The 18,870-nt window shown below is 48.3% G+C and overlaps 6 protein-coding genes across 6 annotated transcripts; 1 reads left to right on the plus strand and 5 right to left on the minus strand.

Moving 5' to 3' along the window:
• The first annotated feature begins 119 nt into the window (after window positions 1-119).
• HD556DRAFT_1364568 (iron permease FTR1) lies at window positions 120-2,006 on the plus strand. Its single transcript, XM_041302746.1, has 7 exons — window positions 120-425; window positions 479-596; window positions 699-815; window positions 874-945; window positions 1,016-1,150; window positions 1,204-1,535; window positions 1,591-2,006. The coding sequence occupies exons 1-7, from the start codon at window positions 171-173 to the stop codon at window positions 1,744-1,746; spliced, it is 1,185 nt and encodes a 394-aa protein (XP_041161198.1). The 5' UTR covers window positions 120-170; the 3' UTR covers window positions 1,747-2,006.
• A 3,491-nt stretch (window positions 2,007-5,497) lies between these two features.
• On the minus strand, window positions 5,498-6,006 carry HD556DRAFT_1235416 (uncharacterized protein; the record flags this gene model as incomplete). The annotated part of the gene is made up of 2 exons (XM_041297745.1): window positions 5,498-5,588; window positions 5,645-6,006. The coding sequence occupies 2 exons, from the start codon at window positions 6,004-6,006 to the stop codon at window positions 5,498-5,500; spliced, it is 453 nt and encodes a 150-aa protein (XP_041161199.1).
• Window positions 5,944-7,988, minus strand: HD556DRAFT_379621 (uncharacterized protein). Its single transcript, XM_041310435.1, has 4 exons — window positions 7,638-7,988; window positions 6,601-7,583; window positions 6,406-6,525; window positions 5,944-6,354 (listed from the first exon to the last, which is right to left on the minus strand). The coding sequence occupies exons 1-3, from the start codon at window positions 7,692-7,694 to the stop codon at window positions 6,435-6,437; spliced, it is 1,131 nt and encodes a 376-aa protein (XP_041161200.1). The 5' UTR covers window positions 7,695-7,988; the 3' UTR covers window positions 5,944-6,354; window positions 6,406-6,434.
• Window positions 7,989-12,196, minus strand: HD556DRAFT_379539 (uncharacterized protein). Its single transcript, XM_041310434.1, has 9 exons — window positions 11,869-12,196; window positions 10,977-11,807; window positions 10,277-10,918; window positions 10,062-10,217; window positions 9,857-10,012; window positions 9,065-9,807; window positions 8,669-9,015; window positions 8,443-8,620; window positions 7,989-8,392 (listed from the first exon to the last, which is right to left on the minus strand). The coding sequence occupies exons 1-9, from the start codon at window positions 11,932-11,934 to the stop codon at window positions 8,284-8,286; spliced, it is 3,228 nt and encodes a 1,075-aa protein (XP_041161201.1). The 5' UTR covers window positions 11,935-12,196; the 3' UTR covers window positions 7,989-8,283.
• Window positions 12,197-13,299: 1,103 nt separating this feature from the next.
• Window positions 13,300-14,800, minus strand: HD556DRAFT_379838 (uncharacterized protein). Its single transcript, XM_041310436.1, has 11 exons — window positions 14,609-14,800; window positions 14,522-14,550; window positions 14,316-14,456; window positions 14,225-14,265; window positions 14,070-14,159; window positions 13,973-14,019; window positions 13,912-13,922; window positions 13,762-13,864; window positions 13,618-13,709; window positions 13,503-13,569; window positions 13,300-13,450 (listed from the first exon to the last, which is right to left on the minus strand). The coding sequence occupies exons 1-11, from the start codon at window positions 14,636-14,638 to the stop codon at window positions 13,388-13,390; spliced, it is 714 nt and encodes a 237-aa protein (XP_041161202.1). The 5' UTR covers window positions 14,639-14,800; the 3' UTR covers window positions 13,300-13,387.
• On the minus strand, window positions 14,647-18,816 carry HD556DRAFT_380010 (histone transcription regulator 1). Its single transcript, XM_041310437.1, has 13 exons — window positions 18,412-18,816; window positions 18,072-18,357; window positions 17,918-18,003; window positions 17,774-17,866; window positions 17,433-17,625; window positions 17,239-17,380; window positions 17,011-17,189; window positions 16,123-16,961; window positions 15,924-16,062; window positions 15,776-15,874; window positions 15,235-15,729; window positions 15,094-15,182; window positions 14,647-15,043 (listed from the first exon to the last, which is right to left on the minus strand). Exons 1-13 carry the CDS (start codon window positions 18,446-18,448, stop codon window positions 14,964-14,966), a joined length of 2,757 nt encoding a protein of 918 aa, XP_041161203.1. The 5' UTR covers window positions 18,449-18,816; the 3' UTR covers window positions 14,647-14,963.
• Window positions 18,817-18,870: the final 54 nt, after the last annotated feature.

An 18,870-nucleotide genomic window follows, 5' to 3' on the forward strand; every position in this document is an offset into this window, starting at 1 on the left:
GATGGTGGCTGGGGATCTTGGCGAGCCCCCTGGATACTATCTGATAGATTAATTTTCGGCATTAACGGTAAATTCAAGTCATGTGGGTTCAATGGCTGAAAGTTTATTATCAGATAAATCTGTACTAGTATGCTCCTCCACCCCCACATCCCAAGAACGAAATCACGGCAATGGCTGCCCAGAATTTGTTCAGCGTCAGCATTTTCTTCATCGTCTTCAGAGAAACCCTCGAAGCCGTCATCATCGTGTCCGTACTTCTTGGCCTCGTGGAGCAGATCGTCCATGGCGACATCGACCAATTAACCACAGTCGCGCAGCATTATCAGCCTAGTTCAGCTCAGCACAACGACAATGAAACAACTACACCAGAAGGAGAATCAGATGTCATCGCCAAGAGACGCTTAATCCGCAAACTTCGATTCCAGGTATGTTACTGCAGTGGTAATGTTGAAAGTATCATCGACTCATGAGCAATAAGGTCTTTGCTGGTGCAGGCATAGGCTTGTTCCTCTCATTCGCCCTTGGTGCTGCATTCATTGCAGTATGGTTCACCAAGGCGTCCAATCTCTGGGCAAAGGCCGAAAATCTCTGGGAAGGTCTGTGTTTTTACATTCAAATTCTTACTCGGTTCCCAAGTTCTTCCTCTCACTGTGCCGCGCAATTAAACTGACCACATCATACTTTCTCTTTTAAAATAGGCATCTTCGAACTTATTGCATGCTGGATGATTTTAGTCATGGGCATCACCATGCTCAAGTTGGACAGGGCCAAAGCTAAATGGCGCGTCAAGCTCCAGCGCGCGTTTAGTGATCAACGTCTGTATCCTTTTCTTTGCCTCTGTTCTTGTGCTTAACAAATCTATCCTGTCGTCAGATGTCGATCGTGGCACAAGGACTGGGAAGTGGGTACTCTTCATCCTTCCGATGATCACCGTCTTGCGTGAAGGTCAGTATTGTCCCTGAATGTCTTTACCTAATGATGTCACCATGCTTTCAACTAATGCGACATTTCGCAGGAATTGAAGCTGTCGTCTTCGTTGGCGGTGTTGCGCTTGGACAACCTGCAGAGTCAATTCCCATTGCAGCAATCGTGGGCCTTGCTTGTGGACTTGTCTGCGGTTATTTCATCTACCAGTTCGCCAGCCGCTCAAGTAAGGTTTCGTTAATCATCATGTTGCACCAATGTTCACCTATCATACACCAGCTCTAACGATTTTCCTTATCGTCATGACGAATTTGATCCTTCTCATCGGCGCTGGCCTATTCAGTAAAGCTATCTGGTCTTTCCAAGAGTACGCCTTCAACAATCTGCTTGGCCAAGACGTCGACGACTCAGGCGGTGACGGACCCGGATCATATGACGTACGCGGGAATGTGTGGCATCTTGAGTGCTGTAATCCTGAGACCGACATGTCGTGGGGCATATTCAACGCTGTGCTGGGATGGACCAATAACGCCACTCTTGGTAGCGTGCTGAGTTACGTGTTCTATTGGATCGTGGTAATCGTAGTGCTCGTGCGTATGAAGTTCAAAGAGGTGTGTTCGCTTCTTATTGTTGTCTTTACCTTACTAAACTATACATCAATATTAGGGTCGCACTAAGCTTTTTGGGCGGGAGTCTGCGGCCGGCACGCGCAGGCGACTCGCAAACGAAAAGCAGGCCGAGGAAGCTGCGGGTGATGAAAAGGCTAGCCCTGCCATAAGCACTATCGAAAGTGTCGGTTCACCAACAGAACTCCCCCTGTGATACTGTCATTTAGGAATCTGCCGCTCGGCCCGTGGCCCATTATCCATGCATGAACTGGCAGGGAAGCTCTTCCCGGTTTCTAATACCTTGTTATCACCCAGACTTGTTCGGTTCCTTGTCGTTGTCTTTATCTTTTCCTTATGCTTCTCATTCGTTACTGTTTTCGTTACTGCTCTAGTTGCTGACATGGTAGATAATCCTCTGATGTCGTGTTACAATGTGCAAATCGATGAATATATTCAATCGCCAATTTTAAAAATGACGTGACCAGTTCGAGACCTCGTATGAAAATACATAAATCCATCTAGTTAGTACACAGCGGCGGCCGCACAACCCCAAAGAAGACTCATGGGTGTAAATGGTATCGTAGTCGAATGCCTCAGATTCAATTGGGTGGCGTTTGAGTGTGATTACTTGGTACACATGGATGTGACGAGCAGCTACGAACAACCCGAGTAGAACGGGGAACTTGAAGGGTCCACGTCCGTAACTTGTTTGCTGAGTGATGACGGGAACTGAGCAAGGTCCGAGTGATAACAGAAAAAGTACCATGAACTCCCAGGGAACGGTAGAGAGTTCACGGTACCCTGTTTGGACCTGACTCAGGCTCGGTCCTTTCGAACGGGTCTCGAATCCCTGAGCCACTGAGGAGTGATGACAGGATACCATAGCGATGGACTCTCAGGGACTCCAACGGTATAGAGTTGATGCCAGTGACCGCAAGTACTTGGTTCCTTGGAGCAACTTTCAAACCCCTGAGCCTGTCTGAATGATAACAGTATAAGTACCATGAACTCCCAGGAGACGGGGAAGAGTGGTACCTCGTTATCAGTCGGACCTGAAAAACAGACATATGGCATTCACAATGATCATGGAAAGACCCTGGTTAAACCAACTAAGCAGGGGCCCTAGACTCATCTTCACGCATTAGGAAAGTGTGCCGCGATGCCCGGCATCATTCAAGGGTCTTGCCTTTTTAGGACCACTCACACCAGAGATATTCGCTGACATAATCTTACCGTGCAGTCTGTCGTCCGGCGCAGTTCGATATCTACTATCGCTCCTGCACCTCGTATATTTTCGCATGCTTACCCTTGTTCTATAGGGACTGATTTGGACGCTTTGTGGTGAGCGCAATGTCTGAGCCTTACAAGGCTAGCGCTCGGCGGGGACAGCGGTGTCACATAGTAGTGGCTCATGTTTCGACATCAACGTACGACGGACAGCTGGCGTACAATTGGAATTCTTACCACTCATCAAGGGGCTGTCCTTATGTTGCAATCTCAGTGGACGACGGACTTGAACAACTGGTATCCAGAATTTTTATTTTTTAACCTTGACTTCTGGCGTGAACGTCTAGAATGATAACGGCAGAAAGCTGTCTGACTCCTGTCATACAAGAGACAATTTCGAGGGGTACAAGGTGAGAATTTATTCATATTTATTTATTAGGCATTCTTCTCTCTGATATGTAATTGAAGTTCAATATTCATCATGTCTTGATATTAAACCCCGTTGTTGTAATCATTCTAGGTGGAAAACAGGACCTGCCAAGGGGAATATTTGCGTGGGTTTGTAAGACATCTCGCTGTGGACGGTAAAGATGTAGACTGCCGATTTTCAAAGACGATCTTGGCGCGCGAGCTCAACACCAAGTAGGACAGCGGTGGCAATGGCCAGCACATCTTCTTCGACATCGTCTTCCTCATCTAGCAACTCTGCTTCGTTCTTCTGGAATTGAATTGTCGAACCATCCATGTGATGACACGGTCGATATTCCATATTATCAATTGGTTTAGTATTTTGTACAGACTTATTTTCAAATTTGGTTTCGCACTCCAGTATCTGAAGTCACCCAATGTCACAGCCATCACCGAGTGTATGTATCCCCGCCGCTCGCATACATGTTCCTTCTTTGGTTTCCTTCGTACTTCATTCCTGTTTTCATCATCACCCTCCATGCTGACAAGTCAGGACGCCACGGTGACGTTTGACGTGGCAGACTGGCAGTTAAATCTTCGGACGCCGTGTTTTTTGTAGTAGCACATTGATGAATACAATCGATGGATATCAGGCACATGCTGCGCAATTGGGAAGTCTGCTTGTAGTCGTGAAATGAGTCAGGTGCGTTCTGCCAAGGTTAAGCCAGCATAATAACGACAGTAATAATTAATAATTTAAAGCACCTGAATCACCGGCGCCGGTTCGGTGGCTATGGCATCATACACGAAGGCGGGTTTTTGCTATTGGTCAATCAATGCTTTTCTATTCATGTCGATGACATTCTAGATCTGGGCGATTTTCGCAATCACACGCATATGTGTTCACTCATGAAGGGGCCATGAACACCACAGCCTACAGGGCAGATTCATCAAGGCATGTCATCACAGCATATTGCAATTTCATCAATCACTTGGTCTGATTACGCGATGTCTGTACCATCAATGTTATCGGCCGATTATCAGATAAGATCTTGCTCTATCGTGATGGTACCCCCGCGACACGCACGACCGAGATATCCTTGCGACTTGTCGGAGAACCGTTAGGTAGTGACGTGGGTAGAACTGGTACTGCCAAGCAGATGAACTAAGGATGTGCTACAGATGTCCAAGTCTGGAGGCTATCCTGAGATCCTAAGATTACCAAGTAGTCGTAGACCACGCAACAGTCTCAGCTCCGATCTCCCCACCTGAGAATCTATTTCGCTTCAACGCTGAGTTCGTTTCGACTAGAAGACAATCTGTAATGGGAAAAGAACGATGCGAGTGATACGGGGCTCGGAAGTATTAGAAGAAAGAGGCATCAGCGACTTTGCGAAACCACCACGTGTCGACGAGGGACTTGGTGCCGGCAGTCCGAATGGAAGCCCAATACATGGGTACGATTGAATTGCCTCACTTTTCTGCCGAGTTCTGCCGGCAGAATTGCCTCATAATAGTTCTGCCCCACAACACACTATCGGAGATTATGCTCAGGAGTGAAGACTTGGGGGTCGTTGCGAAATCACATCGTACGATTTGTTACACGCATGGCGTTTCAGGGCAGGACAGGACGGGGATGAGCATGAGGTGTTGAAAGTATATTGCTGTGAGACGTATGATCATCTTTCGCAAACTGAGCCCAAGAGTATGGGCAGTCCCTGAAACCAGGAGGACGGGGGCCTACAGGACTGTAGTCTAGTGGCAGGCTTCTCGGCGGGCTGAGAACGTGACGTGGGCTTGCAGCTACCATAATGTGATCCTCCCGCGAGGAAGCAGCTCGCTTCCAGGAGATTAGGGGCCATTCATATAAATAGACCCTGACGAATTTCGACAAAGCATGGTGCATGCGGCGTTAGGTCGAAAACAAATACCGACTCCGAAGGTCTTGTTTCCATCTCCTGAGATATGGCCAGGGCCAATATTACATCGTAGTATTCGGACTTGCACTTCGGCTTTCATCAGCGAAATATATCGGTGACACTATGCCGCAAGCCAAGTCGGAGTAAATCAATTCAGTCAAGTTTGCAATGGAATTTCCCATGCGACGTTGAACAAGTGCTGCGATGAATTAATGACACGCAGCTTTGACAAGTATTACTCACCTATGATACCGCTTACCGGTGCGTAATAAATGAACGCCACTTGGATAGGGAAACTTGTAATGATTCAAGAATTCTAAAATACAATGTGATTTTTGGTTTGTGTTAAAAGTCATTGGCATGCATGTCGAAAGCAAGACAGGTGTTACACTTGAGAAGAATAACGAGTCCTTAGATATCAAGGCGGAAAAGACAGTAGAGTAATGTGGGAGCGGTGCAGACTGGGCACGCAGACCTAGCCATCACAGTATCAATGATGCACCTTGAGTAAACGCGTTTTAATACAGAAGAAAGCAAACAAGTAACCGAATCACAAACCTGTTACAAAATATATGGCCGCACATCGTCGCAGTTGGATCATCGCAAGGATCTCGAAGACAAATTCTGCAGTAAAGGGGGGATTGGCCGGTCGTGGCGGCAGAGGGCACCTCAGCATGATCATTTTGATCTGGCAGAGACTCCAACGAAGTGACCACTGAGGGTAAACGGACACAACTAGACGCTGCTGAAGAAGGTTGGGACGGAGCGCTTGTTGCAACCAGATATGCACGGTTCTCTCTAACGTACTCGGGTATGGAGTTCGCAGATACGAAGACAATGGAATGGTCAGAAAGAGGGCTTGATGGAGTCGAGGAGCGATCGGCGTCGGAGAAGTAACCAGTGGAACCTTCAGAAGTCATTGGAGAGTGTAGAGGACGGCCTTCGGAATGCAAGTGATCATCCTGAGTAATTCTACGCGACCCCCAGCTACCATGCTCGGATGGAGTCGGAGAAGGAACAAGGTTGCGAACGAAAGGCTCGCCTGACTCAGCGAGAGGCTGCCGTTCAGAGATGCGAACATGGGGAGAGCGCATCTGCACGGGTACAAGTATGCTATTTGCAGGGGATCCTGTCGAGTGTGACGGAGACGTGAAATCAGGTTCCAATCCAGCAACGAGGGGGTCACGCTCTAGAGGGTTCTCGACCTGCTCGTGGCTCATGTCTATGTCGAGAACTGTCGGGTGGTCGTTGGATATCTCGGGAGGGGACTGACAAAGACATCTCAGAGATCGTATACCAAGACCCAAAACTAAACGAACCATGTTGTGATCTTGGGTTTCCGGATAAGTCAACTCAAGGGAAAAGTCAGGTTGGCTTGAACCCATGCGTTCATAGACTGCTGACTCTTGTACGATGGCGTGAGCATCGAGTGCAGAATGCTATGCCACCAAAGAAGACACGGAGAATGCATTAGCATTAGTCTCGAAAGAATTGGGATCATAAATCTTACTTGCTCTGGCACATTCGGATGACAAGGAATGGTGTCGCATTCCATGGATGCAAAACTCGATTGGGGGTTGATAACGTTAGGATCCTCCGTTAAGTTCATGGCAACATCAGAAGGACACGTTGGATCATCAAGACTGTGATGCTCGTGAAGTGAGGGTAAGGGTGTCTGGGCGGGAGTCAAGTGCTCTGTGCACACTTCGCGTTCCAATTCTATCAAGGATTGTTGATCCTGCAAGTACATGCCCTGCGCTGGGATGCTACAATCAACTGATAGATCGGTAGCTCCTTGGGATTCCAGGGTCATGACCAAATCGCAGGACCCAACCAAAGAGTCCTCGACTACCTTAGGTTCGATAGCCCCAAGTGGATCCGTAGGCAACGTAGCTTCTTCGGGCTCGCCAGTCACAACACGATCAGGAACTTTCTCATTCACCGATACTGTCAAGGTGTTGGTGCGCTTGCAAATATTGCAATTGCAAGGCCCATCAGCTCTCTCGCAGATTGTGCAAGGACATGAATCGACTCTATGCTCCGACTCGTGGGCCTCCAGAGCTACGATCGTTGCGACAGGTTTTCCACAGGTTCCACATGCGAAATTCGCCACCGTGTTAGGTGCAGCGACCTCCACCTTTGGTGACTGCGTCGTCAAGACATCCTTATCATCAGAATGTTCTGGGGTGGGTTTCTGCGTGGATAAAGCACCGAATATGCTTACACTAGGCTGCTTTACAGGAGAAATCGCAGCTTGGGAGCGTAGTTTCGATAGATACGAAGGTGCATTAACGGTGCGGGGGCGGGGTCCATGCTTCGCATTCTGATGCTGGATACGGGCTCCATCGGACGTAAATTCTTTATCGCAGTATCCGCATTCGAATCGGCGAGAATGCTTAGCCTCCTCATGCGTGTCTCTTCCACCCAAAGTCTTGAACGCGCGGTTGCAGTAAGTGCATTCAAACTTGCGCTTAGACTTGTGCTTCGACTCGCTGTGCTAGATGAGCGCTTGAGAATTAGAAGGCTGAAGCAGATGCAAAGCGCTTCGCACCATACGGAGAGCATTCTTGTCGACAAAAGAACGGTCACAAGATTTGCACGCAGGCATGGTGGTAGCAGCAGATTAGGAGGATGGACCGTCGACACCGTTGAAATTCCTGTCACACCACCACCAGGCCTGATTACTATTAAAGATGCTGCAGTTGCCGACGAAGGGAAAAATGTGGGTATACGCGAGACAGTTCTCTCGGACAATGGGAGAGAGAAGTGTGTCACGACTTTCGAATTGCTGTCAGTCCGTATCGCGCTAGTATCAACTGTTGTTATAATCGGTTTAACGCTCGCACTCGGCTCTGGCCGAGTGCTTGCGGCTGCGCCACGTCTGACCGTGACGCACGCTCGTGACTCGGTCTCCTAAACACTGATGGCAATGCAGACTTTGCTTCAGACTTGAGTCTTTTCTGCCCTGAACTCACTCTTCATGTGCCTACACGCAATACGAGTTGATGTTTGGGGCTGATGTGAGTGCAGAGGGTACCGGCAGTCGTCACAGGTAGTCACGCAATGTCACGTTGGAATATTGCGAGACAGATTTTATAGAATGACTACCAGCGTCGAAATCGGTACTCCACGACAATGCACGACAGACAGGCAAGACCCGAATACTACATAGATCGACTACTCATCATCAGTCACTCTCAGTCATGGCAGGTCACGGTGGTGTCGATGCGGAACAAACAGTAAAGCAAAACCGCATTCCTACACACGGGACATCGCGAATCTCGTATCACCGCATCTGTGATGCACCTACGAATTCCTGTTAGTCCAAGTCCAAGACCGGTATTGATTGTACTCACGCGTTGCAGAACAGGTGCCCACAAGTCGTCGTCGTCAGATCCTCGCATGTCTCCCGTCGACAAATCCTGCAATGATAGGGAGAGAGAGAACTTGTGCCATTCGTTAAATGATTGATCCCGTTCCTTCCCGCGACTCGTCCCGGTTTGAGTGGTGCAAATCGAGGAAGTTTACTGGCACCTGTGCTCATTGTTAACTCCAAATCCATGAAGAAACAGCGTCACTAACCTGATTTCTTTTGTACGCCATATTTCCTCCTGCCTTGAAGCACAGGAGGATCGAAGGAGGAATCGGTCGAATCAGATGATCGGTTTTCCCACAACGGCTCCGACATAATACTTTCCTCAAATCGTACTTCACGGCGTCGCTCGCGAGAGGCTGTGGTGAGGCCGATTGAAGTCAAACTGGGGGACGTCATGGCCGGGCTATGAAGGTGATTCACAGTCGAAGGTGCCTGTCCTGGATGAGTCACAGCAAGATATGCACGAGCTTCCCGCAAGTAGTCGGGGGTCACATTTGCAGAAATATCAATGCCCGCAGACTCGGGTGAAATGGAACTTGGCGTCGCCAAAATACTGTAACAAGATTGAGATTCAGAAGTAACGTTTCATTTGGTCATCATACCTGGTTGTCTGAGAACCCCCGTTAGGCACAGGTACTTGCAAGCGAAGCATAGGCACACCAAGGCCCACCGGTCGATGACTTGGTGAGTCATCCGATTTGTCTGACATCCTCGACGCATCCTCGCCACTTAATGTGGACCACCCAGAGCTCGACATCGGCGATGCGCCGTTCTCGGGAAGTTTTATCACCGGAGAGCTTGTCTCAGGTGACCTCGCAGAAGCAGTAGATTCTTGATCGCTGTGACTGGCGCCATTCAGCTCCTGAGAAGGAAAGAGTGCTGGAGGGTCCGGGCGTGGACTGAAGGGGCTACGGAAGTCTGTGCTTGATATTAACGGTGTACCAACTGCAGGTACATTGGAAAGCGGCGAGTGCTCAAAGTCTGGGGACTCGGAATGATCCATGGTATGCCCAGTCTCCAGCTGTGAGACTTTGATGCCACAGATCGGAGGCGGCGAGAGCGTCCTGGAGGACGACCGCGATCCTACACTTGATCGTGTCAGAACCCTCTGGGACAGGGGGCTGGAGTATCCACTGGCACTCGGAGGTAAGGGAATGGACGGGGCATAGGGGAGGTCATGATCAACAGAAAAACCCCATGTCGAGTTGACTCGATTGGGAGAAAAGGGATTAAAAAAGTGTTTTTCGGAATGAACTATTCCGTCACCATTATCCAAAGCATCGGGGTCGAAATCTTGCCTTGTTGCAGGCTCACTACTGCGTGGCCTGTGCACGACAAACAGATGCTATGGAACCATTTGAGCATTACTCGACGAACAAGAAAAGAAAACCAACGTGTTGATAGGCATCCGCATCTGCGAATCTCAGCTCACAGTCCATGCACTTGGGGTGTGCTACGAAGTGTCGGATGTGATTCTGCAACGACTCGGAGCACTCAAACTGCCACTGGCATAGGTGGCAGTATGCCTCCGGATGTTCTGTTGCGCCGTGCTGCACGGCGGTTTGAGTCAAGGCATCAGTGATAGCGGGACTCACCCACCATAGCAAATTCAGCTTGATCGCTGAATCCGACTTGACATTTGTCGCACACGGGATGGTTGCGAGATGTCAAGTAGTGCATAGAAAGCTCCCCAGGATCAAATAATGCTCCATCACACGGGTGACAGGATATCTGAGGGTGAATCATTTCTGTGTGCTGAACGCAACATGAATGAAAGATCTTCACAGATATATCAGGAAAAGAGGGGACAATACATTATGGTATTCGCCTTCATCCTGAAAACCCAAGTCACATCTCATGCAAGACGGATGTATGACATCTGGGGACTCTCTGTAGTGCTGGCGCAGGCCTTCTTCATCGGCGTACCTCGTTTGGCAGAATTCACAACGATAGGGAGCAGCGTGGTCTGCGAGGTGCTCGTTTAAAAGGTCCATGTTTGCAAAGATGCCCTCATGACAAATGGGGCACGAGTGCGCCGAAGCAATGTGCTCCCTGAGAACTTCCTCCTCCGGACAAACAAGTTCGCACATTCCGCAGGTGAAAGAGTGTTTCGCAACCGTGTGGTCATCCAATGCTGATTGAAGCTTGAAGACATTGTTGCACAGAAGACAGTGAAAAGAGTGTTTCGCGGCCGTGTGGTCATCTAATGCCGACTGAAGCTTGAAGACATCGTTGCACATAAGACAGGGATAAGAGTGTTTCGCGGTCGTGTGGTCATCCAATGCCGACTGGAGCTTGAAGACATCGTTGCACAAAGGACAGGGATAAGAGTGTTTCGCGGCCGTGTGGTCATCCAATGCCAACTGAAGCTTGAAGACATTGTTGCACAAAGAACAACGATAGGAAGCTGGTGGAGAAACAGGGCGGGGCGGCTCTGGGTGGGATGTTTGGCGATGCTGGAAATACAGGTTTGAGAGTGAGAGACTACAACAAAGCGCAATCAAGAAAACATGCCGTTGTATATACTGCGTCGTTTTTGAACCCAAGATCACACTCGACACATTTCGGGTGGGCATCTTTTGAAGACTGCAAGTAGTGGCGGTGAAGCCCTTCTTCGGAGCTAAACGCCACATTGCATACCCCGCAGTTGTTGAGTGCGGGTGTATGCACTGCGGCGACATGATCATCAAGAACATGTTGAGACGGGCATTTGTGCCCACAAATAGCACAAACAGGCCCGGAGGGGTGAGTTTCACTGTGGGCAGTAAGCTTAGACATCTTTGAGAACGTGCGGTGGCATGAAAGGCAAGGATACACTTTCTTGGCCGGTGTTTCAAGGGGATGGACGACGCGAATATGACCATACAGTTCGTCTGCGGAGGCAAATGTCTGATTGCACATGGAACATCCCAAACAACCGCTTGGTTGTACTTTGGGCACAGGATGGCTGATCGACTGGTGTTCTTCAAGAGCGCCAGATGAGGAGAAGCTCTGATAACAAGATGGACATGGGTTTTTAGGTGCATGGTCTACGCTCATGTGGTGCTGGAGCGCTTCGGGACTGACAAAGTCCATGCCACAGGGGCCACAGGGGAACGTGACCGGAATTGTGGCTTTGGCTTTACTACTGGCAGCTGCAGGAGGGTCTTTAGGTCCGGCGTTATGAGCCGCCTTGATGTGCGCGCTGAGCTCGGTGGTTGTCATAAATGTCCGAGGACATCCCGCTGCTGTGCATTTGTAGTGCTTCTTAGATGCGATATGTTGAATTAGCGCAGCATTATTCTTGAAGTCCCTCTGGCAGAATTTACAGCTTATTCCCGCTACTACATGCTTCATTTTGATGTGCTTGATGTAAGCGAAGACGATCAGTACATCAATCAAATTATCCGAAGCGAATTCTACTCACCGCTTCTAATTCAGTTAAGGAGGCTGCCTGGGTACCAGGCGGGGGGCATAATGGACAAGATGGCATAGTACTGAAATAAGGAGGGTCGAATGGAAATTGTGCGGAGTCTACTATCCCACCACGTCTTATACATAGAAACGTTTGCGTGCACACGACTTTGGCACATGTTAGCGGCGAAGGCGGACCCTTCTGGAAGCGTGGGTCAAACTACGAAGCATGCCTGTTTGGCGTGACTTCGAATCCATGGTAAGTTAAGAGTAGAAGCTCTCTTTCAGCTTCAAGCTATAACGATAGCCGTTTAACAACAGACAAGTTTGCTCTAACACTTCAAGTTTGTCGTACATGCTAGAGTACCCAATCAGCAGGAATAGGCTGCCATCTAAGAAATGGTTTCAAAAAACGATCAATGGAGATCACCTGAGGCTGCCATGCGGAAACAACGTGCTACGTATAGAATAGAAAGTGGTCCAACCAGCTCACTGTGATTACGCTGTTACTTTGGAGCAATGAAGTCCAGAGTCGAGTCGAGACTTAATGTGACAACGATAGAGTAGAAAACACAACTTAGGCGTGCAGATCAATATTAGAGATCATCGATGCATCGATGATCGATCATCCAGGGTGCCAGGGCCTAAGGAATAAAATGGAAGAACGTTCTTTGCAACCAATTCGTAAACTTGAGTGTGGCATTGACAGATCAGTATAGGATTTTCGGCAACTAGATGCACAGTGAATCCGTTGCAAACGCGTATGTTAGCGTACATGAAAAGTTAATGTAAGTAACCACCGACGTTTTAAGATTTAAGCCACTGCTTCGGCTTCTTCCGAGTCGAGCTCGTCAACCACTCAGTCCAACAGCGTGAGCCCCTTGTTGACATGCCTGTTTGACTGCCTCGACTGCGAGAGACATAGACACATGCATTGTGAGTATTTCTATGGTCCGCACAGAAGCGGTTGAGAAACGTAACGGCCTCAAACGATCACGTCTGGGATAGGCTCGCGTCCAGATTAAGTCGAAATCACTAGAGTACTGAGAATAAGCGAGTTTGTGAGCTGAACGACGGTCAATGACCAACCCTTGACGACCACACTAACATGCAACCCTGACGAAAGAAGATCCACGGAAGATCCAGCTTGTGACATCAATAGCCCATACGACTGCTTGTAGATAGGCTGTGAGCGAAATACTGTGGATTTTCTGAACGAACCATCTTGTTTCATTCCGAGCCAGTAAAATATGTCTACGAGAACTAGGTGCCTGACGATAGCTGATATGATATGCCAGGCACAGTGTATCACAATAGCGATCGTTCTCGAGTGATCCCTTGAGACGAACTGTTTGCTCCATTGTCAGTACGTGAGTGTCGCCGTAACGGCGTTCAGAAGCTGACAATTTGGAGCGACACCGAATGGCGGTTGATAGGATGAGAAACTGAATATGCTGCGGAATTTTAATTTTACTGGCCAAGACTGCGATGACATCATTATCACTTCCATACATACAAGCAAGCTGTGATTATCAATTGAGGAATGCATCATACAAGTCTCTCCACATCTTATTTCCGTCGGTCTCGATTACATCCTGCAAAGTAATGATCAGTCGTCACACAAATTCTTATGACAGTCTTTCTCACTCCGTGGCAAGGAATAATTCGATCGAAATCCCAATTAGCAACTGTCGTTGCATCGCGGCGCATAGCTCTGCGTACACGTTAGTGTCAAAGCAGGAACGACGAATGAGATACAAACTTAGCGTCAACCGTTGTGTTATTGATGATGGCCCTGTGGATCCACGAGTCCGGCTTGATATTCAGACGGGGCGAAGAGGATGATTTTGAATACTGATTGAGATGTTAACACAATACATATGAACAGCAAAGGAAGGTACTCGACTTGTTCATTAGCTGGTAGATTGAGAAGTAAGTCTGCTTCAATAAGTGACTTTGATGGCATATGCAAAAAAGCCACGTCTTTATTCCTAAAACCTGAAAAATAGCTGCAAATCATTAAGTTGGCAGTCCTAGTGAACAGACCAGCACGTACCAATGCTTAATCTGTATGTATGATATATCACTTTGTGCCAATAAAAATAATTGCGCCTTACCTCGTCCTCAAAACCATAGTTTCTGCTGGGAAGGTCATCACCCCACACTGAAATTTAACTTCAATGACTAAAGAAAAACTAAACGGCAATGACATACGGCCATCAAATTGGAGGTCCTTGTCGCTCATATTCTTTATGGCACCTTCAACGCCAATTAACTTCGCGTTGGGATAAGCCCTTTTAAACTCTCCTGTCGTAATTGGTTAGACAGAACCTCGATGACGTTAGTAATTCTGCAGAGAATGAACGAACCAAGAAAGATGTGGTGAACAGCATCAGCACCTATGATGTATCTTGGAGATTTAGATGTAAGACAGCATGAACAAGACTGAATGATGCTCACTTGACTTCACCGAGTTCATCTATCTTATTACGCGTATCTTGTGTCAGTGGTGTCGATGCAAGTACCCAAACGCCTCCCTGTCGCAATTTGATAGCAGTGGACCGCCCTCCCATCTGGATTATTCCGAATCGCGCAAAAGGTCTATTGAGTCAACATGAGATACTAGCAGGGGTTGGCAGAGTGATCATATGGATTCGAGCCCCTACCTGGAGAAGATCCAGACATCTTTTGCGACCTATAGAGTAATTCGATAAGAACATTATCTGCGCATAGGTGGGATTTCAACAACTGACCTCTCGAATAATAACATCGGATTTGCTCATGGTTGTGCAGGTTCAAAGTGATGTGACATCACTCGATAATTTCAGGGCGGCACGTCCGACTCCTCATGGGAAATTCCGGAATGACATCACTGCTACAGTACACGAAACACTTTTGAACTTCAGAACGTTTGCTGCATCTCCTACGTATAAGAGCGGGTGAGTCGGGAACGCATATTGTGAGTCGCAGAGCCAAAGATCCCCATGACATAAATACTGCATATTCTCTAGTGAAGCGTCCAGCTACAATGAATATGTTAATTAAACAAACAGTCCGTCCAGTGGCAAAGTTGAATCGCAATCAAAGCCAAAAGTTTTAGAAGCATCGTCATAGCTGATCATCGCTCGACGCCTTCTTGAGAGTGTCTTGCCAGTCCAATGCTAATTTGGTAAGGGTCTTGCTCCGAACTGTATAGAAGTTCAGTAATCTAAGGGATGGTCGAGACAAAACGACTGACCAAAGACCGACAATACTTCGCGCAAAAGATCGCGCTTAGCCATGCCTGCCACAACAGGGGTCCAAGAGTCATCCCTTCCACCAGGTCGCCTAGATAGACAGTGAGCAATTCAGGTCAAAACTTGCAAGATAAGCAATCTACCAAAATATGGGGCCAAAAAGCTCTTTGATGAGTTCCTCTGCCTTCGCCCTGAAGCCCTCATCTGCTAGTTTTCTTGCATAAATCAGAAGTGCCTGTTTATATTCAAGTGCACTATCGAGGGCTTTAGCCGCGTGCAACTTGCTCTCCAGATGACCGAGTGTGAGCGCCGTATTCCACCATGTGGGGCGCTCTTTGTGAGGCGCCGAGATATTCGTGCTGCCGATTGCACCCTCAATGGAGGCTATAACGTCTTTGTCTTTGTTCGCTCGTTGACGACCTTGCCACACATCAGAGCCCTCTGCCCACCAGCGCTCACTTAGTTTTGTCCAGGAGAAAAGTTGGGCATCGTAAGTATACGCGATACCGGAAGAGCAGTGAATCATTGGTGCGCCGTTATGTCGAACAGTGGCAGACAATATCGTGCAATTCGGCGAAGAGGAGAGGAGGGGTGCAACGGATGTAGGTGGAAAGAAGGATGCGACATTCTTCACATTTCTAAGCAGAGTAAGCACTATGGAATAAAGAAAGTCGTGCAACTTACATTGAGGTCAGCTGACCAGAAGCTGTGAGTATCATCAATGCCAACTTGCAGCCGTGTATCATCGCGCAAGGTGATCCAAAGCTTAAAGTGGCCATCAATCTACCAAACATGATTAAGACAGTGATGAGACCTCTGTTTTCCCACAAACCTGCGACCTGTGTGTGAATACACGTTGACGGATCCGTCTTGCGAAGCAGCCGCACAGAATGTTGTGGACGCGGTCAACGCAAGCACAGGAGATGGTAAATAGTCCAGCCATAATGTTTGCTTTCCATCAGCAAACGTGACTTCCGTGGCCCCTGCAAGAAACATCAGCTAAATCAGAACGAGTCGAAGGTCTTACGAACCATCTCCTTCTGAATTTCGGGCCTCAAAGACGAAGTCGCTTCCCTCCACATTGGCACTCAAGAATGTCAACAGCGGAGGGACAGGTAGCAGATTTGCACCCTCAAATAGATGCGGGCGGGTCGAGACTAAACTAGTCGATGTGATTTCTCGCACTGCGACTGTTTCCCTTGGTCGATCGCCACCAAGGGTACGGGGCTTAGACGGCCGATCCTCGGGTGTATCAAGGACCGACGCTTTCCGTTTGCCCTTGTTTGCACTTGACATACTCGTGTCGAGTGCATCGATGGGAACATCCATATCCATCGGTCCTCCCATCTCAATATCAGCGTCGTAAGTTCGTGGGCTTGGCACGGGTGATGCAGAGTGTGATGCCTGCCGTGATCGGGGAATCTCTGGCACTTGGAATGCACGCGATCCGAGGCCTGCTGAAGGCGGTAACGCAGAAGTCGATACTAGGGCTGAGCGTGATGTCGATGCAGAAGGCACAGACGACATAAGTACGGGTTGTACTCTCTTCTTATTGCTCTTCTTTGCAACGAGCTTGTTGATGTGCTCAGCACCATTAATCCCATTCGATGCACCAAAACCAGATTGCGATTGTGACTGGGCACGGTTTGGGGAAGGCGGTGGTGTGATCCTCGATGCTGAAGCAGCATTTGTACTGTGGGTGCCGTGCGAGAATCCTTCTGGAGTTGGTGGCGGTACAAAGCCAAACTTGTGTAAATATTGCTCTTGAGCAGAATGAGGAGCAATGCCTTCCAATTCTTCAGGGTCAAAATGGAAAACGGCTATCGTTCCGTCCGAGGATGCGGCATAGAGAGTCAGACCATCCCAGGACCTTCACAAAAAATTAGTCAGATTCTTAACAAAGGTCAAGAGAGGCTTACCAGCTGAGATCCATGATCTGTCGTTCAAAAACTTCACGCGCGACAATGAGAGGTCGTGCAGATTTTGTCTGCCAGATGGATATGGATCTGTCATCCGCGCCAAGAGCAACTACAGAGCATATGTTGGATGTAGCTATAGGTGACGCGGGATTTCGGAGAAAAATATGAGGATTGTAGGCCTGTAACGTGCATGAGAATGGTAACACTTTCAACATGATCAGCACATACCGCAACCTCGACTGTATTCTCATGGCCAACTAGACTGATCTCAGAAGTCCATGTGCCACGAGTTATGACTGCTGCAATGAAAACGAAACCTTTGTTGTTTGTTGCATTCGAAGCCGTGATGTGAGCACCATCAGGCGACCAGCTGCAAAACTCTGTAAGAAACCGATTTAATAAATGTGACCAGTGGCACTTGCCTAAGACGGCGGAAAAAGGTGCTGCCAGGAGAGTCCTCGAAAGGTTTTCTTATTTCTGCCTCGAGTTGCCAATCGGTCGTTCTCCAAATTTTCACAGACTTGTCGTCGGACTGAGTGGCCATAAATTCGCCCACAGGATCCCAACAAACGCCTTTGACAAATCCTTGGTGTTGATCCAGCTTTCTAAGACGTTCTGAAAGTAGTGTAAGTAATGAAGCTCTTGTGCTGAACTACTGAAGCTAAAACGAAATGCTCGAAGACGTTTGGAAGCACCAGTTACTGAAGTGTGGAATAAACCGACAGCTGCGGACAGTGCAAGCAAGAGTACAAATCCAGCTCACCCAGAGTATACCCACACCAGACTAAAACGACGGAATCAAGGCCAACTGAGGCGAGGTAACGATCCTCCGGCGCCCATGCTAGGTCGGTAACGTCTGACAATTGTTTAGTGCAAATAGAAATACAACTGAGTAAACCCGATTCACCGCTTTCGTGGCCTGGAAGCCGTTTCATTGGTTTCCATCCTTCTACGTTGACTTCGTTGGAACCAAAGACCTTGCCCCTACCCGACCTGTATTTGAAGGAGAGAAGCGCAGATGGATATTTCAGAAGCACATCAAAATCATATACCAAACTCACGGATCAAGGTCCCATATCATCACAATCTCGTCGTCGCTACCACTCGCAAGCCACCTCCCAGAATGTGCCCACCTAATCGTCAAGACGGGACCTGTATGCATACTCAGTGTGCACAAAGACTTTGGTGGTCGATTGCTCGTTTCGGATGCATGATTGAGAATGGGTTTCGTGCTCCAAATACGAATTTTGGCATCTAATCCTCCTGTGGCTATGCGCGAACCATCAGGATGAACATGAACGGAAAATATGGAAAGACGCTTCGTGTCGTGGTCGGTTTTAGAACTATCTGTATGGCAGAAGATGGTTAAGAAGCAACTATTCCTCACACTTCAACACTCACCCTTGTGCATAACCCAGGCAGGTTTTGTGAACTTCATTGCTGCACTAACTGGAAAGGCCGTGCTGGCGGATGAGTACAACAGCACCTCAATGCCTGGGACCGAAATTGGTAAGCCACGTGGTTCCTCGCGTTGCCAGCTTCGCTGCTTCAGGCTTATCAAACATCAAATGTTGGGAGAACCCGTCTTCTTTGAGTCATTTGTGCACTTGTAGCTGGAACAAGGCCAGGACTTGATGTTTCCTGATTTTGAGATCAGGTAACAGTCTAGTTACCGCCAACCAACAACACTCGCTGTTTCCCACCGTAAGTACTAACTTAACTTATAACTAACTAATGGCCTATAAGAGCCTTATCATTACAGTCACTGTGACTTTATGGCGACCGGGCTACAATCGCCGCTAGATGGTTGCGTCAGATATCACAATTCATGCGTGATGATGCGTGATGTCCGGTGAGCAC

This window comes from Suillus plorans (assembly GCF_016647745.1).
Source record: "Suillus plorans strain S12 chromosome Unknown HD556scaffold_22, whole genome shotgun sequence".
Lineage (NCBI taxonomy): Eukaryota > Fungi > Basidiomycota > Agaricomycetes > Boletales > Suillaceae > Suillus > Suillus plorans.

Bases quoted from the DNA above. Each gene is read 5' to 3' on its own strand.
- HD556DRAFT_1364568 (XM_041302746.1), top strand. From the start codon at position 171: ATGGCTGCCCAGAATTTGTTCAGCGTCAGCATTTTCTTCATCGTCTTC. The intron at 426-478 runs GTATGTTACTGC...ATGAGCAATAAG, and splicing joins TCCGCAAACTTCGATTCCAG to GTCTTTGCTGGTGCAGGCAT. The intron at 1,151-1,203 runs GTAAGGTTTCGT...ATCATACACCAG, and splicing joins CCAGTTCGCCAGCCGCTCAA to CTCTAACGATTTTCCTTATC.
- HD556DRAFT_379539 (XM_041310434.1), bottom strand. From the start codon at position 11,934: ATGCCATCTTGTCCATTATGCCCCCCGCCTGGTACCCAGGCAGCCTCC. The intron at 11,808-11,868 runs GTGAGTAGAATT...GCTTACATCAAG, and splicing joins CCTTAACTGAATTAGAAGCG to CACATCAAAATGAAGCATGT. The intron at 8,621-8,668 runs GTTAGTGACGCT...CAATGAGCACAG, and splicing joins TGGCGTACAAAAGAAATCAG to GTGCCAGTAAACTTCCTCGA.
- HD556DRAFT_379838 (XM_041310436.1), bottom strand. From the start codon at position 14,638: ATGAGCAAATCCGATGTTATTATTCGAGAG. The intron at 14,457-14,521 runs GTAGGGGCTCGA...TTGACTCAATAG, and splicing joins GATGTCTGGATCTTCTCCAG to ACCTTTTGCGCGATTCGGAA. The intron at 14,160-14,224 runs GTTCGTTCATTC...TTACGACAGGAG, and splicing joins TGTTCACCACATCTTTCTTG to AGTTTAAAAGGGCTTATCCC.
- HD556DRAFT_379621 (XM_041310435.1), bottom strand. From the start codon at position 7,694: ATGCCTGCGTGCAAATCTTGTGACCGTTCTTTTGTCGACAAGAATGCT. The intron at 7,584-7,637 runs GTGCGAAGCGCT...GCGCTCATCTAG, and splicing joins ACAAGAATGCTCTCCGTATG to CACAGCGAGTCGAAGCACAA. The intron at 6,526-6,600 runs GCAAGTAAGATT...TTGGTGGCATAG, and splicing joins TGTCATCCGAATGTGCCAGA to CATTCTGCACTCGATGCTCA.
- HD556DRAFT_380010 (XM_041310437.1), bottom strand. From the start codon at position 18,448: ATGAAGTTCACAAAACCTGCCTGGGTTATGCACAAGG. The intron at 17,190-17,238 runs GTATGTGCTGAT...TGCACGTTACAG, and splicing joins AGAATACAGTCGAGGTTGCG to GCCTACAATCCTCATATTTT. The intron at 16,962-17,010 runs GTAAGCCTCTCT...TTTTTTGTGAAG, and splicing joins CAGATCATGGATCTCAGCTG to GTCCTGGGATGGTCTGACTC.